Below are 24,229 nucleotides of genomic sequence, written 5' to 3'. Positions count from 1 at the left end.
CTTTTGTCGTCTGCTTGACGACATGATTCTGGGTAACAATATGGCGGCGGGAAAATACACGTGCCGTAGGTTGTAGCAACAAAGAGGAGTTTTGATGATTGATCACACTTAGAATCCAGTTGCAGGTTAGCAAAAGAGATTGTAATAAGTTGTCTTGTAAATAATTGTGTTTAGCAGGCAGGAGATGTCACATTTGTCTTATAAACCAGCGAACAACTGTGCAGTGTGAGTCTCCCACGAAGCCCCCAGACTCTGTCAATAAGGGACGGAGAGTTTTTGACGTCGCCAACTTCTAATGCATGGTTATCGAAGCTTTTCAGGCAGTGTTCTGAATACGTTAGTCTGTCAAGTTTGCATTTCTAGTGGTATTACTGATGTTGATCTAGCACATATCCCTAAATACCCCGTTTTCGAAAAATCCCGAATTTAAGTACCCCACGAATTTATGTTACCCAACGTTATCCCTAAATACCCCGTTTTCAAAAAATCCCGAATTTAAGTACCCCGTGAATTTATGTTACCCAACGTTACCAACAATAGTCATTTTGTTGATGTAAAAATTGTTAACGTTGGGTAACATAAATTCGCGGGGTACTTAAATTCGGGATTTTTCGAAAACGGGGTGTTTAGGGATATGTGCTTGATGCAACATCAGTAATACCGCTAGAAATGCAAACTTGACAGACTAACGCATTCAGAACACTGTCTGAAAAGCTTCGATAACCATGCATTAGAAGTTGGCTACGTCAAAAACTCTCCGTCCCTTATTGTCACAGTCTGTAAGGGCTTCGTGGGAGAATTATATGTACATAGTTGTTCGCTGGTTTATAAGACAAATGTTACATCCGCTTCCTGCTCAACACAATTATTTACAATACAACTTATTAGAATCTCTTTTGCTAACCTACAACTGGACTCTAAGTGTGATTGTTGCTACAACCAATGGCTACGGCACTACGGTGAATTTTCCCGCCGCCATATTCGTTACCCAGAATCCTGCTATTCGGCAGACGACAAACGTTTGCGAGGAACACTTTTTTGTCTAAATGTTGTGTGTGATAGTGGACTGATGGCGATATTTTCCTCAAAGTTTGCTCTTAGCACAAGCAGAAACACATGGACATAGTAGTATTACCATTTCTACGGCATCCAGCTAACGCCCCGATGAATAATGTACAAATTTCCATGACGGTGGGGGTGAACTTTGAGTGACGTTCTACCGACTTAACACACGGGTAGTTCCCGAAGGCCTGATGCGTGCGGTACGGCCGTTTTTCGTGTATTTTTTTTACTTGGACACGTCTATATCCATAGCACTCTCCTCAAGCCAAGGATGGAACGAATAGCTGCTGTATAAAATGTGATTAGCGGTAAGATATTCAAGACGAATCTTCTCTCCCGAATTAATGTGCCCCCCTGTCCGACAGCACCGTCATTGTGCTTGCGGCGGACGGTAGTTTCAAGTTGAAATATTATGGTGTCAGCACGACTAGAGACAAAATCTACCATGTATATGATTAGTGCAAAGATAGTACATGATACTGACAGAATAATAAAAAAAAGGATGGTTTATTGTTCTGCTAGATTGATTTCAGTCAACCATTATCGGAAAAATCCCGAATTTATGTTACCCAACGTTATATCCTGGAAAAATCCCATGAGTCTTTATTATGATAATTGAGAGGGAAGGGCAATTTAAAATGCTTTGTGATTAGATGCTTTTGTGCTCTTCCTCCTAAGACCAACCTAATAATATCACCCCATTCACCATAATCATAAACTTTGGATACTGCAGACTTAAAGTAAAGTTCTGTAAACATTTAGATATAGCCAATGGGTACAGTAAATCGGTTAAGTAACTGCTTCAATTGGCAAGGGCGGTCACATTTTTAGTTTTCTGTAACTTTCACTTCCTGTTAAATGATAAATATATATATTATTTTTACGAAATTGGTGAATCTATAGGTCAGAAAAAAACTCGTTAGTAGCAAAAGAAGTTAAGGTAGAATTGTGTCAAAATGATCATATCATACCAGCAAAGCTAAACAACATGAAGTCATTATTGCTCACAAGATTTGAGCTTTCTCCCCTTCTATTTGTAGTGAAATAAGCATACAGGGTGGCTGTTGTGCTCCAAAGGGCATGTTTTTTATCGATTTGATTTTCTTATGTTTAAATACACGCACTGTGCTCCCTGAAGTCCTGTAGTAGAAAAGGCCAGGGAATTGGTTGAAAAGAAGTCAAAGCTTAGAGTTGATATCCATCAGGCACAACTCTGGAATTTAAGATTTTAGTTCATGGTTATGTATTATTTCAACCAAGTTACCATTTACATGTTCTATGTTCTTTCTTATCAAACCGCATTGAAACATATTGGATCTTATAGGTTTTTAGGCCCCTCTTGACTTGATTGCCAGCAAATATCACCCAAATGTCTCCATGAAATGTCAGTAGGACAACAGAGAAATTGATTACAATAAATATTGCTCCAGAAACCTTTCAAGGTTACCGTGATGAAGATATTGCCAGTAATATACCATCCCGTACCATCCTTTGGTATTATTTCCATCATTTTTGGCGTGATTCCCATATAGACCATAAAAATTTGTGTAATGAATTGCTGGCAGTAGTAACTGTTCCTTATCCAATAAACAAGTAACGTTATTTGTATATAGCATCTGACATTTCGTAAAAGATATGACAGAGGGTAATACATACATATTGATTTTTTTCCTGTGGACACACAGAAGGGACCTGATAGGTCTCTTGAGACAACTCTGAACAACAGTATAATGATAAATGGGAAGGCAAACAGTGGAAGGGTTGTAATAACATGCTATGTTTATCCAAAAACCTTTCAAAGTGGGCAGAAAATAGATGTACATGCGCAAGTAATTTTCAACATGAGAGGTAAGACAGGATGCCTGTCTGCACAAGGAGGAAGACTGCAAGACCAAATATCATGGATGGTCATGACATCCTCTGGAAACTGACGAAAGGGTTGGAAAAACATGTTACTTTAGATTCTAACCCGCTGTGTTCATGCTCAGTGTTATTGTATCATAGAATCGTGTTGTGTCTTTCATACGCCCGTCTGATTTTAATGCCTATAAATATTTACCTGCAATCTGTAGGGAAAAAATCTTGGGATTGCTGAAAAAAGGCTGAAACGTGCAGCATCGGTATGAGAAATCACATATCATAGAAAACAGAAAAAATTTCAAGCCCTGAATGCATATGCGAATGTCTTTGATCAAATCTAACTTGAATGGCAAATGAAATTACAGTACATTATGCAATGGCAGACTTTCTGGGCCATACTATTTTTATCAGTCCTTATGGACATAACCACCACAGGAATAATTTTAAGCATTCTAGTTTTTATCATGTAGAATATAACTGGGTGTTATGAATGCTGAATAACCAGGGCAGGTGTTGTTGTAATGCTAGAAGTGACTTTTCTTCTCTTTTTGTGATAACAGGGATATGTGATAACATGAGAGGCTTTTTCATGCCCTTGAACTCAAGGCGCTCCGTTGCTAGGTGCCAGAATGTGGTTAGGTTTTGATAAATAAAATGAAACATTGATCTTGTAAATATTTTTGAGTAAAAAATTCATTCATATTGTTCATGAGCCCTTCACGCTCTGCGTTTCAACAGGTAACGTAACATGACCAATTAACGTCCGATTTATTCAAAACGTTATTTATCTTAAAACCCTGCGGACAGAGCCAAATGTTAAACCAATGGGCAGAAATATCAGCTATTCTAACAAGAAAAATGCATGGTCTGTAAGCTTTTCTCCGCCTGTAAGTGTCACCTTTTGTTCCCTTTAGGTTATTGTCCTCCTCATGGCTTCCCCTGTTATGATGGCAGCACCTGCCTGTCTTCAGCTGACTGTAACTTCATGGAAGACTGTCCAGGAGGAGAGGACGAATTCCACTGTAGTGAGTAATGTTCAGTCAAATTGTTTCAAAACATAGTAATGTTGGCTTGTGTTAAGATTCCTGCTAACATAATGTTACGAATTATCATCTATTTTATGCAAAACGTCATTTATCTTAGAACCACGTGGACAGAGCCAAATGTTAAACCCATTGGGAGAAATATCAGCTCTTCTAAAAAGAGAAATGCATGGTCTGTAAGTTTTTCTCTGCCTGTTTAACGCAGTGCGAGCATTTATTTATACAAAGATTTCCTCAACTTATTTCATTGTTTCGTATAAAGGAAAATCATGACTAAGGATCATACTTATGCTGTTCTTTATTGCTCATGAGAACTGGCTTTGGCAAAAAAACACCTCGACATGTGGACAAGACCTAAAGTGACCCATAATAACACACAATAACTGGTAATGTTTATATGTAATGGTAATCAGTCTGCCTAGAAATGTGCTCAAAAACAGTTTGGCAAATTGCTTCTCTGCACAGAGTGGCAGTTGTTGAAGTTAGATGCCAAGATTTCATATAATTCTTTGTAGATACCATCTTGTAAACACTAAAACAGTTGCTGTAGCAATATCCTGTCATACATTAGGTCATTGAAGTTTACACTGTGTAAGCCTCCACCTAATTTTAGACAAAAGTTTTGACATTGATAATAGTGTTGGTATTACAAGCTGCCTTGAGAATGGATGTTACTCTGAGACCCCTGATGTGTGTGTGTTTGAACCTACCAGACTGTGACTTTGAGAGCTCGTGTGATTGGATGGAGAGTTTCCTGGTGGAGGAGATGGGCTGGAAGGTGGGCTCAGGCCTGTCTGTCACCTCCACTCTGCCAGAGTACGACTACACCGAGGACACAGAACAGGGTAAGGTCATTCACATTTGATTTCATGTTGAACAGTTTCCTCCATGACAATATGAGGGGAGGTTACTGTGTAAATAATGAAAAAACACAGAACCATATATTTTTAATGAAGAACTGGAGACTGTTCAGTAATCAGTTATCACAACACAGTGACTGTCATTCTATGTCTATACAGAAAAGATAACATGCATCCGATACTGTCCATGGTGCTGATTTTCTGGTGTTTGTATTCCAAACATTCCGCTGGCTGCTCTGCTTTTGTCCTGTACTTACATTGAACCTATTGGACTGGGGCAGTTTTCAATGCAACTCTATGGAAAACAACTTATGTAAGTATAATTCTTCATGTAGTATTCTACTGCAATGCATTCATTATCACTGCAGGACAGTACATGTTTGTGGATGCCATGGAGCACAACCCAGGGTTCACAGCTGAGCTGCTCAGTCCGTTTTTTGGTGAGAGTGGGCCTCAGTGCAGGCTGAGATTTGCCTACCATGTGTCTGCCCACCTGATGGGGTCTCTGCTGCTGCATCTGTATATAGACAACACCACCATAGAGTTATGGACCACGGAGGGACAGAATGTGTGAGTTGAACTGTTCTAAGTTACTTCTGTACTTAGCCTGTATACAACTACTTTGGCACAGCTGTTTGATACATCTATTGATCTGACCCTTGGAACCTCTGGAATTGGGGTAAAGGGACATCATGACAGCCTAGGCTTAACAGTAATTCCGAGGTCGTCTCCCTTTTGTAGGCTTACCCCATACCAATTAACTTAACACTACCAGTTATTGTGCGCTACCAGTTATCATCCACTTTGGGTCATGTCCAGATGTATTTTGCCAAAGCCTGCTCTTATGAGCAAAAAAGAACCATTACGGCAGAAGCATGGTCCTTAGTTATGACTCTCCTTTATACAAAACAATGAAGTAGGTTTATGTCCAGCGACAGAATCAACTCCTGAACAAGTAACAGCAAGTTACCCTTTTTTCGATATTCAAACTATCTATGGTGATTCAAGATTTGAAACTCTTCCTAGTCTTAGGGAGGTTTGATATAACCCAGCAATCCCCGCACTGACGCTTCATATTTGCACGTCAAAACATCATTGTCATGCGTTTATCACATGAACTTTACGTGCCACCCAGTGTTGTTTGAAAATGACTTCACAACATTATTTTCTTCAATCGCGTCAAGCAAGCGGCGGGATAAACATCTATAGTGACCTTTCTATCATTTGTCTGTAGACTACTTTGGACAGTTAATGTGCATTTCTTTCTGTTCTATGTTCTTGAAGCATAGGGCTAGAAAGAGAAAGACTGAAGTGGACGATAATGGGTAACCCTATCACAATTCTTTATCATAGACCTCAGTATAAATACATGCTCGCACTGCGTTAAACAGGCAGAGAAAACTTACAGACCAAGCGTTTTTCTTTTTAGAAGAGCTGATATTTCTGCCCATGAGTTTAACATTAGGCTCTGTAGGCTCTGTCCCCGTGGTTTTAAGATAACTGACGTTTTGCATGAATTTGACGAAAATTGGTAAGGTTGCGTTATATGTTCCGCAAAAGTAAGAAAAGAAGAATTTCATAGTTTTCAGCGATCAAAGATATGCATGGTTGTATTTCGACTGGATTTACATTAACCTTACTATTTAACCTGTTTGTCGTTTCTATAGAACCATTCTAGATCAGTGGATAGATGAAGAAATCCCACTGGGAAAGGTTGAACAAGGCTTCAGGCTGGGGTTTGAGTACATTCAGGGGGAGAGTATCATAGGTCACGTGGCCCTAGATGACATCGTAATGGACTTGTGCTCCCCAGGTGAGTAGCCTGAATAAACTAACATTGAGAGGCACAAATCTAAACATAAAAAACTAGTTCCTAACGAAATCTTTGTTTCGTCTTGTCAGCCTACATATATGTGCATGATGCTTGCATTGTGTAACATTACTCGATATACATCTTCAAGCGTGTTTGCCTTTCCTTCTCGGCCTCCGCATTTTTTCTTCAAGTTACACATCAGTCAGTGCTTGAAATTCAAGATTTTACATAAAACCTGTTTGCTTGTGTCAAAGTTCTTAATTACCGTCTTACAGAACTCCCAACCCTGGGTGCCTGTGGTGAGAAAGAGTACACCTGTCTGAATGCCCTTTGTGTCACCTGGGACCACCTGTGTGACCTCAGCTACAACTGTCTCTTTGGAGAAGATGAAGGAGAGACCTGTGGTAGGTTCAAAGTTCATGTTTTACATTTAGGTTTTAGTTCAAAGTTTCATAATTCTGTTTTTGAAGCTGGTAGAAGTGTAGGGAAATGTCAAAGAACAGTTGACTGAAGTTGCCTTCTGCTGACACTTTCACTGAAAAAGATAGTGTGGACATACATGCAGAACGGAAGAACTCTAGTTCTTGTCCTGATGATGTGTCTTGCACTTTAGTGTATTCAAGTGTGTTGCACTTTAGGCTACAATGTCCGTTTGCTCAAAAGAGTTTAAAATTTACTGTTAGGCTATACTGATTTTATTATATGGATGACATCCTGTGGGCACCACAAAACCATGTGACAATGCGAGAAAAAAATAAGCGACTTCATTATGAAATCTAAGTGGCCAGGAAGGCTGAACAAAGGACTAAACATGCAGAAAATTGTACACCAAACAATTAATTCTTAATTTTTGTTCGAAGATTTTCATATCTTCTTCTTTCATTTAGAATACTTCATTCAGGGATCGAAATACATTTTTTTATGTTTCTTGTATTGATATAAATATTAATGACATGGGGAGAGTTTCCAAGAAACCTAAGGTATTGAGAACACTTTAAAAAAATCAGAACTAAAGAGGAGTTGGCAGCTATTAAAGTTGAATGGAAAAGCTTGAAGTCCCTGACAGCAATAATTTTACTGGTCAGGAAAGTCTACTTGAAACTTTGCAGATGCTGTATCTGAATTGTGTTGACTTTTTACAGGTTGTAACACATTTAAAAATTGATAGTGACAAATCCTTCTTAAAATCGTAAAATTGCAATTGTAACGGTAAATTAAAACTCAGTTAACATTAGAAAATGCAGGATAAGTGACAGTTAACAAAACCAGATAATGTAATCCATACTAGTTTTTCGTAGTGACAAACAAACAAACAATGTAGGGTGACTTATTTAAATGCATGTACATTACTTTTGTAGGGACACGACATCACTAACAACATGTAGGAATATTTATGAGTCACTCCTTATCAGTCCAACCAAGTAGGGGATGGGTGAGTTTTTGTCTAATATCTGATACAGAAGAGCCTCCTTTCAGATGTGTTCATTATTGCAGGGCACTACTGACTGCAGTTGAAAAATTGATCACTAGATAGAGCTGTTCATCAAAGCCAGATTTCAATGTCAAAGATTGATTGAATGCAATACAAAAGAGATGTTACCTGGATAAAGACTGTACATGCATCAAAGACGTTCGAAATGCTCTTCAGTCTTTCCTACGAATAGTTACAGTCCTGCTGAGCTTGATACAGTTTTGTTTTGAAACAAATCAGACACAATTTGTATATGTGTTGTTTGTACTTGCAATTAGCCCTTGAGCATGTATTTGCAATAAACTTGTAATTAGTTTAGTTAAATTCAGTTACAGAAACCTTGCTGAAGTCTATGTAGCTATAACAGGTTGCATTATCAACAAGAGATTGAAGTAATATTGATTCTTCCTTGGTCTCCTAGGCTAAAACATGCAGAGTACTGTAAATCTTGAAACTTTTACTGTGTTTTTCCCCCACGGTTTTTGCGATGACCTCTCCACAATGAATTGATGACACCACGAAATTCAATTATATGTCTTTCTTGTATTGTACTACAGAACTATTTCAAAACACTGCGAAAGAAAATGAATTTACATCATTTGGCCTTGTTTGACTCAAAACTCCCCAATCACATTTTGTAGGATAGAACAGAGGAACATCAGAGTCCAGACAGCAAAAAATAGATACACAAGCAACTGGATAAAATTTTGAAACAGTCAAACATTTCAGACAGCATCCACTGTCTTTCGTCAGTGACTAAGGATAGGACTAGAGAACGAGGCTATCAAAGTCCAAAGTACATTTTGCTCTTTTCATATTTTTGACTGTCATTGGCTCTACATGAATATAAAATGGACAAGACCATTGAATCATCAATCTGATATTTTGACCCAAGGCAGCCTAATATCTTAAAAGAGTTGACCTTGCGAACATCCCATGACTTGTGATGTCCCTCTCCCAGCCCAGATACCCCAGGGAGCGTGGTGTGACTTTGAAGATGGGATGTGTGGCTGGTACAACGTGGACACTGTGGACCAGTTTGACTGGAGCCGGCAGAATGGAACAGAAAACACTGGACCAGCCTTTGACAACACACTCTACCATGAACATGGTGAGTACAGAATCTTAATCTTGTGAACTTAAACTTGCTCATATCTGTGAGGCATCTAGGCCATCCAAAGATGGCCATTTCTTTATCACTATGATCTGGACACCATTCAACTTTGGACAGCTAAATCTTTTTTTTTGGCATGGTGATTTGACTCCAAGCTAATTCGTATCCAACTAAGGCCAAACCAATCTAATTTGTTGGTTATCAGATTATTTTTCAGAAAAAATATATGGAAGAACAGGACATTTTTTTTTCAAATTCTATGCTGGTCACCCAACTTATCCCAGTAGTGCAATTGCACAGTAGATGCACAGTTCTGTTTAATTTATCAAAAAATTATTAATTCATTAAACATTTTTCATGTATGTGTTTATCTGTCATTCATGAAAAGCTTAACAGCATCAGTATACTTCATAATAGTAAAAAAAATATATAATCATAATTCCCTAATTTTTGCAAACAGATAAAAATGAGCTATATTAGTAATTACAGTTGACTGAAGGTGGATTTGTAGAGTTAGGGACCAATGTTTGCTTAGAAAGGCAATTAACTGCAGGTTACTGCTGCAGTACTCCGGTATCATGCTAGAAGTCTCTGATGTACTAGTACTATTCGCTACATTCACATAATCTATGTTTGAACACTTTATCAAAGGCTTTTAATGAACACAAATAAAGTTTGTTGAAATCATCTATATTTTTTCAAGTATAACTAACTTTAGCCATGTGATCTATGAACTGATATGACCAATATCTTTAATTAATCAAAAAATTATTGCAATCATAAATTAAAATGTAACTCATACTGCAATATCCCTGTAAAGAGGGTTGAACCATTTTACTGTGCCAGAATGTTTCTGACTAAACACTAAATCAGTAAGTGAAAGTGTTCTGAATGGGAGGTGTGGGCTATATTTTTGGTGGGCCAATTTGGGAAAAGAGGAGTGTTGATTCTGAGAACCAATTGATCAAATTGGTGTGGCCTAACCCAAAGTATAAAAATCCAGAGCTAATAACACATGCGTTTCAGCTAAATTATTTGGGTTGTTATTTTCTGAGAATATAGACTGCTGTATACAACAGATTGGTTTTATCCTTGGTACTGAATCTGAGCTGCTGTGGGAAAGATAGGAATTACACCATTTGCAAAATCAGTCATCAATATTTTGCTATTACATGCAGTCGTTTCTTTTAAAATGCCTCATTTATACAAGGTACATCTACCTTAATCTTTGGCATGCGCATATTGAGATCTAAAGCCAAAAGTGTTCATAATTTGATTTTCATCAGCACATGGTTTGATGCAAAGTTTCTTTAGGTGAGGAAAGCAAGAAAAGTGCGCTCTAACTGTAAATGGTTCATGTCTGAAAATACATGGTTATATGACACGTCATGTCTACATTCTGCTGTAATAATTGCAGTCATGTTTAAGTGCAGGTCTTCTTGGCGATTAAGAGTACCCAACACTGCACATACTACTAGGAAATGGTTGTAAAGGCTCTGCAAAGACCACCAGGGGAAATCAAGTTTTGCAGCAGACAATAATAGCTTGTCACCAGTGTAATCAGTATATATGTACTCATATGTGATTTGGGGCTCAATGTGTCTTAGAGGTGCTGAATGATGTGCAAATGTTGTTCCTGGAATGACTTGGCCCACGGCACCTGTTAACCAAACAGTGCATCAGAGTTCAGCTCTGGGTACTGGAGTACATTCCTTCTATTTTTTTTTTACATTTGTTTCCTTTCAGCATCTGTGTTCTAGACTGTAGCACATCCTCATCTGATCAGCAGAACACTATCTGGTGTGTTAATCAGAAAACACATCTTTTGCACATATCGTTTATAATTAGTATCACACAATTATGCAGCTATGCAACTTTAATAACATTGATAGAAAGAGACACTGGACTCTCAGGAACTGCGTTATTTTCCGCCATGAAGGACAAATTGTATTGGAAAAACTTTATTGACTGTATCTCACCGGAGTAAATCCGGACGAACTATGATGATGATGATGATGCAGCTAAGTTGATGGATATTGATTATTCTATTAAAAGCTGCATTTAGTTTACAGAAGCAAGTTTCCAGCTACCTTTTTTTGCAACATAATTCAATGAACAGCATCTTGTTAGAAACTTGACACTTACATGTAGTCCCCCTGCTCTTATACAGACTGTACACATCAAACAGTTCTGACGTAAGTGTTGAAGATGTTTGACGTCATTCAGCATGTGGTGGGTGTGCATTGCTAGGAGAATGTTGTGTTATTCTATATACTCATCATTGAAATAGATCAGACCTGTTTTGGGGGAAAAAAGGCCTTAGGGATTTCCTGCCTTATGACAACGAATGATATTAATTACAAGTTTATTGCACCTGCTCAAGGGCTAATTGCAAGTACAAACAACACATATACAAATGATAAATACAATGATATCAATGGCTACATTCTGAAATTCTGCATTTTAACAAACATATCATTAGCATGCCCGTAGCCAGGATTTTGATTGGGGGGTTCTTTATAATGTTTGAGGGACCAGCGAGCGCCGTAGGCGGGAGACGAGCGCCTCAGGCGCGAGCTTCCTAGGGGGGTCCGGGGGTATGCCCCCCGGAAAATTTAAAAAATTGAACCTTCTGATATGGCATTTCCTGTGTTTTTGAGAGGATTTCAAAGAAAGAAATCAGAGACAAAGCAAGGCAAAGTGAGCAGTTTTTCTTGGATTCCAGCCCCGCTGGTGATACAAATAAGTCCACCTTGCTTGAAAAAAAACCTTGGACATTAAAAGTGGACCTTCAAGCGTGTAAAATTTCAAAAATTGAACCTTCTGAAAGGCCATTTCCTGTGTTTTTGAAAGGGTTTCAGAGGAAAAATCAGAGACAAAGTGAGCATTTTTTTCTAGGATTCTAGCCTCTTGCCTTGCCTTGCCTTGCCTTGAACATTAAAAAGTGGACCTTCAAGCCTGTGAATGTGGACCTTCAAGTCTGTGGGGGGTTCTTCCGAAACCCCCCGAAACCCCCTGGCTACGGGCATGATTAGGGAGGGGAAGTTCTCTAAGGCATTTTGTGTTTGATGACAGACAGCTGTGGATGGCATTTCACTAGTGTTCCTGAGAAGGTGCTTTCAATTGTGGTTGCTAGTTGCTAGTGGCAACTTTCCACTGTAAGGGAGGGTATTAGGTTACCGGGACTCCCTTACGGTCCCTGGGGGGAGCTGTAATATCTCATAAAAGATCATGATAGTTAGAAAAAAGACCTCTCGCACATGTCTCTCCAATTGCAAATGAAATTAGCCAATGTTTATACCTCAAATCCTACCGTTTTACACATGTTGCATAATTTTGTTTGAATGTTTTTTTTTTAAATGCCAGGTTGGCTGTTTTAGAAAGGATATTCTGAACAATAACAGTAAAATTTAGCCTTCTGTCCTAGGGATTTTCAAATCTCTCATTCAAATCATTTCTACGGCCGAAGAAAGGTAAATTAATTGTTTTACACTCAAACACCCGTAATTCAAAATATCCGCAAAATATTTAGAAAATCCCTAAGACACAAGTCTGGAGATATCAGTTCTCGATAATTTAAACCCTCAATGAATGAGTTTGAACACACTCTGCTTGCCTTTGTAATGCCATTTTGGAATAATGTTATTGTAATAAAGCGCATATTGAAATCTGTCCATATAAGTAGGGGACTCCCCTAGCTTTCTGAGATATGCACTCGGTGCATGACACGTGTGTATGACTAATCCTGTTCAAGGCCGTGCAAGTTGGCACTAGGCTCGCCATTGCCCCTGAGACTGTTACTCCTTTACCACATCCTTCATGACTAATCTTGAAGATGTTGAGAAAAGTATAAAATAAGAACACAGTATGTTAAACAAGACAGACCGGCTCGAGGAATAGAGAGGAGAGAACATGTGAGTTTGGAATAAAGATCATTTCTCGGCCACGACAACAACTGGAGTCTGTCTTCACTTTCCATCGAAGGACCTCTCTCTGCTATTTTCCTTACATTATGTCTCACAGATAGGGGGAGGGGGCGTAAACAAGCCCTTCAACTTTCAAGGTCATCAACAATGGTGCCAGTATCTTGGTTGTATGTTACATATCCACAACAATGTCAGCAAAGATATACTGTCAAGAAAATGGTTTGTGTTTGTAACAGTGGGTTTTCTTCTTGTGCAAGGGGTGTTTTGGCACGGATTTACAGTGAAAACCTGCAAATGGCTGCGACTGACCCTGAAGAGAATGCACATTCTATTTGAATACATCACTTCGAACATCATAAAACATGGTTCGAAAGCTACATGTAAAAGAGTCTGGAAATTTTGCGCCCATATTTGACCATTGTGGATCTGCAAGTATGGGTTAAATACAACAGGCACGTGTGTCTGTTGATTTTCCACAACTCAGTATTTTGCATGCCACTTTTTCCACAAAACAGCTGCTTCATTTGTATGGACCACTGGCATTCCTATTCTTCTTAGATGGTTTTGTTGCGTTTGCAAGTGTTGAACTCAATGCCAAGGTCTTCACAGTGCCTCCCTCTTTGATAAACTATGTGTGCACTTGCTCGCCCCAAGATGAATGTTTGCAATTTCTATAGCTTATTAACTTTGGCCTCCTGTCCTCTGCAGGCCATTACATTTACATTGAAGCATCAAAGCAAAGACGAAATGATGTTGCTCTTCTGAGGAGCCCGGAGTTCCCCCCACCGGCGCTGGAGGTCTGGCAGTGCAATTCCAGCTTCTTTGAAGAATGTAAGGTATGATGAGCCCAGCAGGATTCTCTAAAAGTCCTAGTAGCAGTTTGGGGAAAATGATGTGCATCTTCTCCAACTCTGCATGTGTTGCCATGGGTGGGAGGCATACTTACATGGAGCATGTGTCTTGAAAAGATTATCTGTTGTCCTTTTACACTTATTCTCACTATCAATTTAAAGTATGTCTATTCACTAGATTATATATATAATCTCCTTACATAATTTTTATGCAGTGTTGTATTTACAATACATTTTTTATACAACGACATGAAACAACACTTTAATTTGTCTTGATTCCCCTTTCTTGCAGACACCTTGTGATAAAACATCATTCTTTAATTACAGTGCTAGTAATTTATCTCCCAAAATTGCAACTTCAATGGGACATCCTATACACCTGTTCTGCAGTAGCAGATGGCACACTGAGATTTCTATGTTTCCTGTGTTGCAGTGATACGTCTCCAGGATTAGCCTCTGAAAATCTCCCATTTTCTGACTTCAAAGACACATTGATAATCATAGTTTTGGCATTGCATAACTGTGAAATGTATCCAGGCTTTTGCATGTCAGTGTTTAGCCGACCGCTAAGCAATTGCCTCATGGGTTTTAATGTCCTTTTATCTCATTTCTTTTTGGTGATTAAAGCTAATAACTTCCTGTTTTCTTTTATCCTCTCTCTTGTTTACCCAAGGCAACCAATTTTGCACTTTGATATCTTGCCTCTGTATCCACTCAGCAATAACAGTCCCTTCTCACACTGGGCTGGTACAACAGAGGTGGAGTAGCATGATTTTAGTCCATGAGCATACTTTATACATAGTTGTGTTTTTATCATTAACTGCATTACACCACAGCTAAGATTTCAAATTCACATTTCCCTGATAGTGCCTTTAGTGGTCCTTTGGGGAGGAAGGCTCTTACTGTGCTCAATTAGTCTGTGTGGCCAGTTTGTACCATGGTGATAACCATTTTAAAACAGCAGCTCTTAGCAAAGTCTGTATAGAGGCCTAGCACAGCAATAAAGTAGCCACCCAACCATGCCTTTGCTCTCTTGAACAAATTCCCATGTGCACTCATCATCTTCAAGTTGTAGGAAATGACCTGGGAGAAAATCCCCACCCATGTATAATTCAGACTCTACGGTACTAAAGCCATGTACAGTAAGGAGACCTGTGACCCTATTGGTACATGCTATAAGACCCTGCTCAGGGTAGAATATTGTATCTGTCACCCAAACTGTAAGATGTATAGCAGTAGTGGTATGGGTTTGTTCAGCAGGATGTAAATAGAGTCTGCAAATCAATATCACCTAGACTTCCAGTCACGCTACAGGTTCGATGGAGCTGCGGGTCCTGGGCTGCGTGGTGCTCCCTTCTTTGGATTGTCTGGGGATTAAGTATTGAGTTGGGTGCTGTAGCTGTGCATGACAACTTATCACCTCTTGACAGGTGCGTTTCTTCTACCATATGTATGGTCATCGCATCGGGCATCTAACACTTCTCGCTGTGCACAACGGAACGGAGCAAGTGCTGTGGAGCCAGCTGCAACAGGACGAAGGCGGGGGCTGGATACAAAGCATCGTCACACTACCGAGGATAACCAGCCGGTAGGTGCTTGCAAACATTGACATTGCATAGTTATGTGCATGTACATGGACCTTTTTCAGTAAATTGTTCTTACCGATGACATGATTATTCAAGATCTCTGGCATTAAAGCCCATTAAAGACAAGCAGACAAAAATAATAAAAAGTCATATTTCGGTTAAAAGGTGAATTCCAAGAACTGCATGATTCAGGTAGTACATGTAAATCTTTAAATCCTCTGAACAACTCATAGTACATGTACTTGATTCATTTAGCTATAGAAATTAATCATCGGACAAAACATCATGTGCATCACAAAATGTTGGAAAGTGTTGTTTTTAAATTTTGCCCCACTGCATTTCAGCCGGGATGTGCAGGACTTTCGATAAGCTATATTATATCAAATTCTCTATCCATAATGATGCACATCAGCACATACTGTAATTACACATAGGACCAGTACTGCAGTAATAATACATCATCGATCACCCCTAACTTCAATGGTTCCATCTGTCTGTTCCGCCCTCTATTGGTCCAACCCAACCTAGCACACTTTCTGATTCTCCCCTCCGGTACATTCATGCACTGCTCATGTTTCTCAGCTCTCCCTCCTGGTCTTCTTAACATTTCCAAGGTATTTCGTTCATTTCTGTTTGTCTAAATTGAACATTTATCCGATATCTAGTCCTTGTAGTCTTCCAGTCTTGCTTTAAAGTGTAATAAGTAAGTCTCTATGTAAATGTACATAATCTTTACAGTTTAAATGAGATTTATCTGTCCCAAACAGAGACTGTGATTAAGGATGGTGGAGCCATCCAAAATGTCACTCGCTGATTAAACTCTTCCATTAGAACTGCTGCCTGAGGAAGTCCTTTCCCCACCGTATCTTGATAACGAAGAAAATGGAAGATTTTCTACAACTCTAATAACAGTACCTGTGAAATGTCTTTTTTTTAGCCAAGATAATATGATATGGATGTTTTCTTTAAAGCTGCATTGCATTTAAATCAACAAAAACATTAAAAGATGTAAAATCAAAGACCTTTTGCATTTGCAGGGATCTAAGAAGGCGGAATGCTGTTAGTATGATTGCAAATTTTTCACTTCCGAATTAAGATAAGATACTATTTAGAGGGGCAGGGAGGCTAAACATCAGGGGGTCAGGTTCCAAAAAAAATTCCATGGCCCTGTCCTTCGTTCCCTTTATCTATTGAAAAATACTCAAGATGGTTGCAAGAAAATCACTGTAATTGTATATATAATCATGTTTGGAAGTGTCCTTTGCGTCAGTTTTTTTTCCTCTTTTAAGTTCTCTCTTGACCCCTAGCAAAGAAAGCCGGAAACTGAGTGTCTCAGTCAGCCCATGTTTGAGTATTTGCCTAGAGGATTATTCCATCATAACTTAAATTATTAATAAATGATGCCACTGGCGATGACATTGCAAAAATACAAAATGTATAATGATAATGATACTAGTTTATTGGGCCTATTATGACCAATGCCCTGGTCCCATGTACAATACATTGCACTTGTGGGGTCTAAGTGTTTTGCTTAACTTCAAGTGCTTGTTATTTGATGTCTATTTTAGAATGTTTTTGCTTTGTCATCAGCATACATGCCTTTACCCATAGACCAATTAATCTCACAAAAAGTTGAATTACCCTGATAAGAATGATTGATTTGGCACAAGGACTTTGACTGATGGATAAGTAGGAGCTTCAGGTTTGAAATACTCATGAATGTCTTCATGTGTGATGAAAAGTTGCCACAATAAAATCATTCAGGCTCTAAACTGTTCATCTGAATTATCCCTTGTGGATATGACAAATCAATTTTGGTTACTGCAGTCCCTGAAAAGTATTTCTCTCTAATTCTTAAACTTGTAACCATCATGGGCCTTGCTGTTTTTTCCTCATTCCCTCTTGCTTTCATCATGCCAAATGTTAAGGGGTAAAATGTAGCGGTACCAATTACTGTCCTATGGGAAGAAATATCATTCCTTCTAAAAATAATAGTATGGTCTGTAACCCCGCCTGTTCAATGCCGTGCAAGCATCTACTATCTACTGATCATGAGGTCTATGATGAAGAATTCTCCTTCCGATGCTCTTACCTGAATAACATAGATCAGAAAAATTGCATATAAATTGTCCAAACTAGTCTACAAACAAATAGCAGTAAAGTCACACTGACGATGTTTTTCCTACTGCTTGTTTGAAGCGATTAGTACACCTCGACATGACCCAAAGTGAATGATTATTTAGGTACCGCACAACAATTATAGGTACCGCTATACAAATGTTGTTCGAAAAGTATTCGCCAGACATGCTACCAATCAGAAAAGAGTATCACTAAGTAATAAGCAATGAAAAGGCAATATCAAAATGCTATCTATAGCTATAGGTCATTGATTTAACTCACTGTACGGTGGCTGCCAGCAATCAGTCTTTGAATTGCTGCTTCAAAGGGGAACTTTGAGCCGCAGTTACATATTTGTGGATCAGACATTTCCACAATGCACCACCCACACAGCAGCTTACTCATGAGCTTTTTGATGGTTAGAATATATTGAATAATTTTTATGTAGTTCGTGACTTGATCATGATGAAACAGAACCGTTATGTTTCTCGTTCTCCATTAATTTGTGTGTGCGTGCTGCTTTCCATGTGAGCCTGATGACTTATCGTACATCAGATTTTAACAATAATTATTCTGACATGACATCAGAGTGGTTATGATTGGTCCAGTTCATTCAATAATGAAACCTGTTTGTTCCGAGGCTCGGCAATGAAAGCTAAAGCCCAGACCGCCCAACACCACAATGCTGCCTGTTACAATGCCTGCAGCTTTTAAGTTGTACACAATGTAGATCACTACAGTCTGAGAAATGTCTAAGTGGTGTTGTGCTGTTCAAGGACTGTTACATGCTTTTGAATTAGTAACTCAAAGGTAATTGTTCATTTTGTTTCTTGTTATTTTCTGCCAAGCTGTTCCACTTCGTGGGCTCACACGCCAAATCTGTATCATTCTGACCAATCATTTGTGGCCTATTTTTCAGGTTCTACCTACAGTTTGCAGCTAATGTAACAGAAGATTGGGTGGAGGGAGACATTGCTGTGGATGATGTGTCACTCAGCCCACAGTGTTTTGGACTAAGTAAGTTTATTCTATTAGCTTTTGATGGTTACCAAGCTATATCTAGAGTAACATACAGGCAAAAAGACTGAGAAAAAGGCTTGCCTAATCCCAGTCTAAACACATTGACCGACTGCATGACCACTTTCAACTAGCCGAGTTGAAAGTGGTAGTTGTCATTTAAAGCGATCAAACAACACATTTTACAGTTAACCTGTACTTCTCGCAGTCTATGATGGATTAGTGTGGTATTAATGAAATGATCATTGTGTGATCATTTAATGATCACCATAGACTAGATTTTTCCTAATTCAAAGTGAAATCAGTTTCTTCTTCGATGAGCATGCCCACTAGCATGACAAAACAGCATGCTTTAAGACCAGCAAGGGTCAATGTGGTTCATGAAGAAGTTGGTGCAAATGTGTTTTTCCATCAACAGTAGGCACAATTTTTTCCACAATAGCAGTAAAGGTTTTTCTCCTTTCTTTTCTGACAACTCTCCTACAAGATTTATGTAACCGTTACGGTTTTGGCAATCTCTCCAAGGGGATTTCCTGCTGTCTATTTTGGATGATTCAGACAAGTAGCACAAAAATGTCATATACTTTATTCAGCTTTTAGGCCACACCAATTTGATTTGTTGCTTGTCGAATTTTTTCAGAAAAAAATTGGAGCGACAGGGAAAAAAAAATAAATACAAAAATTTTTGCAACTAGTCTGGGGTGAAGATAAGGGTTTACATAACATGAAGAATAAGAGAATTATTCAAATTTCACCCCTTTCTTTGATCTAGTACTATAATTTAAGTAGCAAAATTAGCTTTTGCCATGTAATATATGGATTGATCTAACTTGAGAAATAGTTTTAATAAATGAAAAATTATTACTTATGATCAATATGACCACACTTTTTAGGTATGTGCAGGCCTTTATAATCTATTTTGGTGGCTATTGAGTTTTACAAATGAACAAATAGTAAAATTGGGAGATAAAATTTGTGAATGGGAATAGTGACCCAATTTTTTTTTTTTTCAAAATGGGAAAAACAGGACAGGCTATTCCGAGAAGCAGCAAATTAAATTGGCGTGACCTTACCAGCAGCGTCTGAATTAGATTTACTAACGGGGGGCGCCCGAACATCGCACGCGCCCTAACATCGCATGGATTTTTTACTGATCTTATTTTGCATAAGTACGCCGTGTTTGTGTCCAATGACTAAGTTGATAAGGAAGGTAAATAACCCAAGTTCATGCACATAATTGTCATTTACATTCAAAACATATGTGTACATATTCATTTCTTGTTTTGTCGAAAAGTAGTATTTTGACAATAATGATGGTAGCGCTAAGTAGAGGGTCACTGCGTAGCTAGACGGCCCGGCACCTAAATATACGACCTGTGCCAAGCAGATACATAAGTTACACAGCTATCATACACATAAGAAAAATAACTTCATAAAACACTAAAAATTTGGGTCTTTAAGTGTTTGTTGAGAAGAAAACCGACCAAAGAAAAACAACGTCAACATTGCTGTCGTCTGACGACGTTGTTTTCCCGCCATTTTTTTGGACCGCGATGGTGACAGAACGATTCAACGCACAGTTTTGTTACGCTCTAACATGTGATTGGTACCGTCTATGAAAAGGAAACTGAATACAGAGATGGCGAATATATTTCCCAATAAGTAGACGGAGTATTGTTGATGTAAGCGGTGTCGTTTTTTCGTAATGATTTCGTAAGTCGGGCCTCATTCAATACGTACGTCGGGCCGCGTAGTAGCCTATTTCCCGTGGAAACATGAGCTGGGATGCGCTAGATATAGCCCTTCTCACATGACGTGAGAAGTGCACACAGTCAAAATTTTCCGGTCAAAAGAAAGCTAGAATATAGCAGACTTCAAGCCTTATTTACATTTCCCTAACTTCATCACCAACTTCCGAAGAGAGCAAAATTACCAAAGCGTACGAAGTTAGGCACACTATCTGGCGTAGCACTAAATCAGAAGGTACATTCGTGAAAACGTCTCACAGCGTCTTCCGCATGTAACGCAGAGCATGAAGGGCCCATGAACATTATGAATACATTTCTTGTCCAAGTATGGTCTTAAGATGAATGTGTTCAAAATTCATTCATTAAAACATGACTATTCTCTGGCAACCAGCAATGGAGCGCCGTGAGTTCCAGCGCGTAAAAAAACGTCCGAAGGTTGGGCACCCCCCGTTATATGATATTAGATAGGATGTACGTATTTCTAAATCAAAGGTGAGTTTGTATTAAAGCAAGTTGTTTGTTGGGTATGGAACCAAATTATCTTATCAACAACGATGAACGAACATCACCAACAGCGTCTGAATTAGATTTACTATATGATGTTAGATAGGATGTATTTCTAAATCAAAGGTGAGTCTGTATTATAGCAAGTTGTTTGTTGGGTATGGAACCAAATTATCTTATCAAAATGCAAGAGGCCCCTTGCAATAAAATGACATTGGTGCAGCCTCAAAATGTAGTTCTTTGAATATCATTTTTTTTGCCCCCCTGGCCCCTGCCACAGTTGTCAGTTACAGCATGTTTTATGCCTGAACAGGTGGTTGCAACTTAACACCTACCTCTCTTAAAAGATCTGGATGACTGCAATCATGCAATATTTCACATCACAGTTGCATTCATGTGTATGCATTCAGATTATAGATTATATCTATCATTTATCAATAAATGAACTACTTATGATGATGGCTGCCTTTTGGTATGATACATGTCCTTGTTTGATTATTTCACATTGAACAAATGAATACACTGTTGCACCTAAGTTCCCAGTATATCTGTCTTCAGGCGTTGCTTGAAATCATCTGACGAAGTGGTCTGATTTACATATAATGATGCCAGGTTCCATTCCACAATTTATTCTTATCAGAAGACATCAATTCTGATTTGGCCACACTGAAACTAATTGCATGTATTTGACAAGCGGACAAAGCATGACGCTTTTTTGTTAGCTATAGCTAGAAGTGCAATGCAGCTTCCCTACAGCTTGAATGTGTGTTTAGTCAAGCACACCAAGTCACCCCTACTCTTCTCCATTTTTGACTAGCACAATCATTATGATGTAATCACTAGTTGGGATATCATCTTGTCATCAATTGTACATTATCTACTAGACATTTTTTCCACTTCTTGTGGTTTCCGCCATTGATTTCTGCCATTAATCTCCTCCAGTGAGATCTTGATTAGATTTTTGTCTACTGTTGTGTTACAAAATTGCATTTTATGTACTAGTAACTACCTTTGTTAAGTGCCCGACTACCATCAGGCAGAGAAATCCCACAGCATTTCAGAATCCTTCAACTCTATACGTTCACAGATTGACTTCCAGTCAACTGTGTCAGATTCTGTTGTAAGGAAGGCCATGGATTGATTGTGTACCATTTGGTCTTGCACAGTCCAAAGAGGACTGTGGGAGTCTGAATCATTAAGTAGGCACGCTGGAACAGTGCATTCATGAGGGCAGATCAGAAAGTAGGGCCCGGGGCCTATCCCAGAATATAGACCAATGAAGATAAAAAAGGCTAAAGATAGTATGTTAGCCTTTTTGAGGCTGCAAGGGCAGTGTTGATATCCACTGTGTCTTGGGCACAGAATTGGGGGGCGGGGCCCAACCCTCTCTTTTCAACGCCTTTTTACCTCCATCAAAGTCAGGTACCCATTTTTACACTTGGGTGGAGTGAGGAAAGTCATTAAAGTACCTTTTCCAAGGGAAAAACATTGGTGGCATGTCAGGGGATTTGAACCCAGGACCTCTGGGTTCTAGGCCAAACAAGCTAAATTTCAGGGCAACTCAAATTTCAGGGCATAACAGTTACTATATATTAACTATAAAACCATTGTAATCATTTTCTTGCGATGCTCTTTTGAACATCAGAAGGGGAGCAAAACATCCCTTAATTAGATAAGGAAGAGTTTTGTGGGCCATTTCTTGTATTCCCTATGGAATGAAATAAAGATTTTCAGAATGTTTAGTGAAGATTTAACTGTTGGATTTCAACCCGAAAGAAGCGGTTATCCGTCTGTAAGCAGAGCAGGGAGAGCTTTGAAGTTGACCTGCACACCTCTGGGTGCACCTCAATCGTCTTTGGGAAAACTCTCACCTATTGATGTTCAAAGGGCATTGCATGCAAGAAAAGGATAAATAATGATTTTAAACTTGTAGTTATGCTGCTTTATTCCAGGTGTGGCCCCCCACTTTCTGATTTGCCCTCATAAATCACCACTTGGTGGATATGGCAGGGATGTTGGCCAGAAAGACTTTCAATCATCAACCTATTTTCTGCAGTACTATAAACTTGTCTTGGGGTGCTGGAAATTGCAGTAAAATCCTTCAACCAAAATAAAATCTTGTAAAAAAAGGATAGCTTTTTGAGTTACAATATATTTATTAATAATAACTAACCTAGCTATCCTTTCATTAATTTTAATATTTTATTTTGGTTGAAGGATTTTACTGAATTTAGCAAAACCTATCAGTTTCAGACACATCTGTCCAGAATAAGCCAATTCACAACATGCACCAGCCAAGCTAATATTTTTTGCCAAGATATACTCTCACTGAACCTGTCTCAAGAACACACTCGACTGGAAAGACAATATTTCAATCACGCAGCAGTCAGCACCTGGAACAGGCTCCCAGACAGCGTGGTCAGAGACAACAGTGACGCATCAGCTTTTTAGCGAATGGCCACAAATGCCCAATCTGGCGAAGTCCGCGCTGCACGAATATAATTTTTTTCTGCTCGGAATATGTTCAGGTTGTGCTCCCATTGATTAATCCTGAGTTTCAAGTCAATCCATTGATCCGAAGTTAAATAAATCGAACTTGAAGTGCAAGTGACCTCCATGCAAGCTTTCAAGACTCATGTCCTTTACTAGCTTCTAAAGATGCAACAACAGCTGTGAAATATTGATTAAGTCACTGAACTGGAGTACTATGTATAGAGCTTTATAGCCTATTTTAGCAATATTGTCTGATATATGTTCATGGCTATTGTTCACTACACCAATTGTTATAGAAAAAAAAGAACAACGAGTCTGTCAAAATGTCAGTAGAGAAGAAAAATAAGGTTTTGTTTGTAAGAAAATTATTTGATGTTAGTTGACATAAACCCGTGGGATAATTTAAAACCGGGGGTTTTAAAAACGGGGTATTAAGGGATATGTGCTAGATGCAACATCAGTTATAACGTCAGGTCAGTGCAAACCTGACAGACTAACGTTTTCAGAACACTGTCTGAAAAGCTTCGATAATCATGCATTCAAAGATGGCGACGTCAAAAACTCTCCGTCCCTTATTGAAACAGTCTGAGGGCGTCGTGGGAGAATTGCACTACATGGTTGTTTGTTGGTTTATAAGACAAATGTCACATGGTGACTACACCCTGTGATAAAAGATGAATTCCTCTTACAACAAAGTGCCCCTGCCCTCCCCTCTATGGTGACCTGCCAGGTGAAGGCATCTCCTCAAGCCTTCTCCCCTTAA

The 24,229-nt window shown here is 38.9% G+C and overlaps 1 protein-coding gene across 4 annotated transcripts in view; it reads left to right on the top strand.

Annotated features, from left to right (window-relative positions):
• The window catches only part of LOC136433202 (tyrosine-protein kinase receptor-like), an 83,788-nt gene that overhangs the window by 19,543 nt on the left and 40,016 nt on the right, over positions 1-24,229 (top strand). For 3 of the 4 annotated variants that reach the window (XM_066425152.1, XM_066425149.1, XM_066425151.1), the window contains exons 2-10: positions 3,837-3,947; positions 4,679-4,810; positions 5,194-5,395; positions 6,493-6,638; positions 6,914-7,042; positions 9,071-9,220; positions 13,858-13,985; positions 15,431-15,588; positions 18,624-18,721. In XM_066425152.1, coding sequence (XP_066281249.1) covers positions 3,837-3,947; positions 4,679-4,810; positions 5,194-5,395; positions 6,493-6,638; positions 6,914-7,042; positions 9,071-9,220; positions 13,858-13,985; positions 15,431-15,588; positions 18,624-18,721 — 1,254 coding nt within the window. Of the gene's footprint in view, positions 1-3,836; positions 3,948-4,678; positions 4,816-5,193; positions 5,396-6,492; positions 6,639-6,913; positions 7,043-9,070; positions 9,221-13,857; positions 13,986-15,430; positions 15,589-18,623; positions 18,722-24,229 lie in introns of all 4 variants that reach the window. The other variant, XM_066425150.1, reaches the window with a different exon arrangement.

This window comes from Branchiostoma lanceolatum, chromosome 4, assembly GCF_035083965.1.
Source record: "Branchiostoma lanceolatum isolate klBraLanc5 chromosome 4, klBraLanc5.hap2, whole genome shotgun sequence".
Lineage (NCBI taxonomy): Eukaryota > Metazoa > Chordata > Leptocardii > Amphioxiformes > Branchiostomatidae > Branchiostoma > Branchiostoma lanceolatum.
Note: the sequence above shows the minus strand (reverse complement) of the source record. Positions and strands in the feature narration are given on the sequence as shown.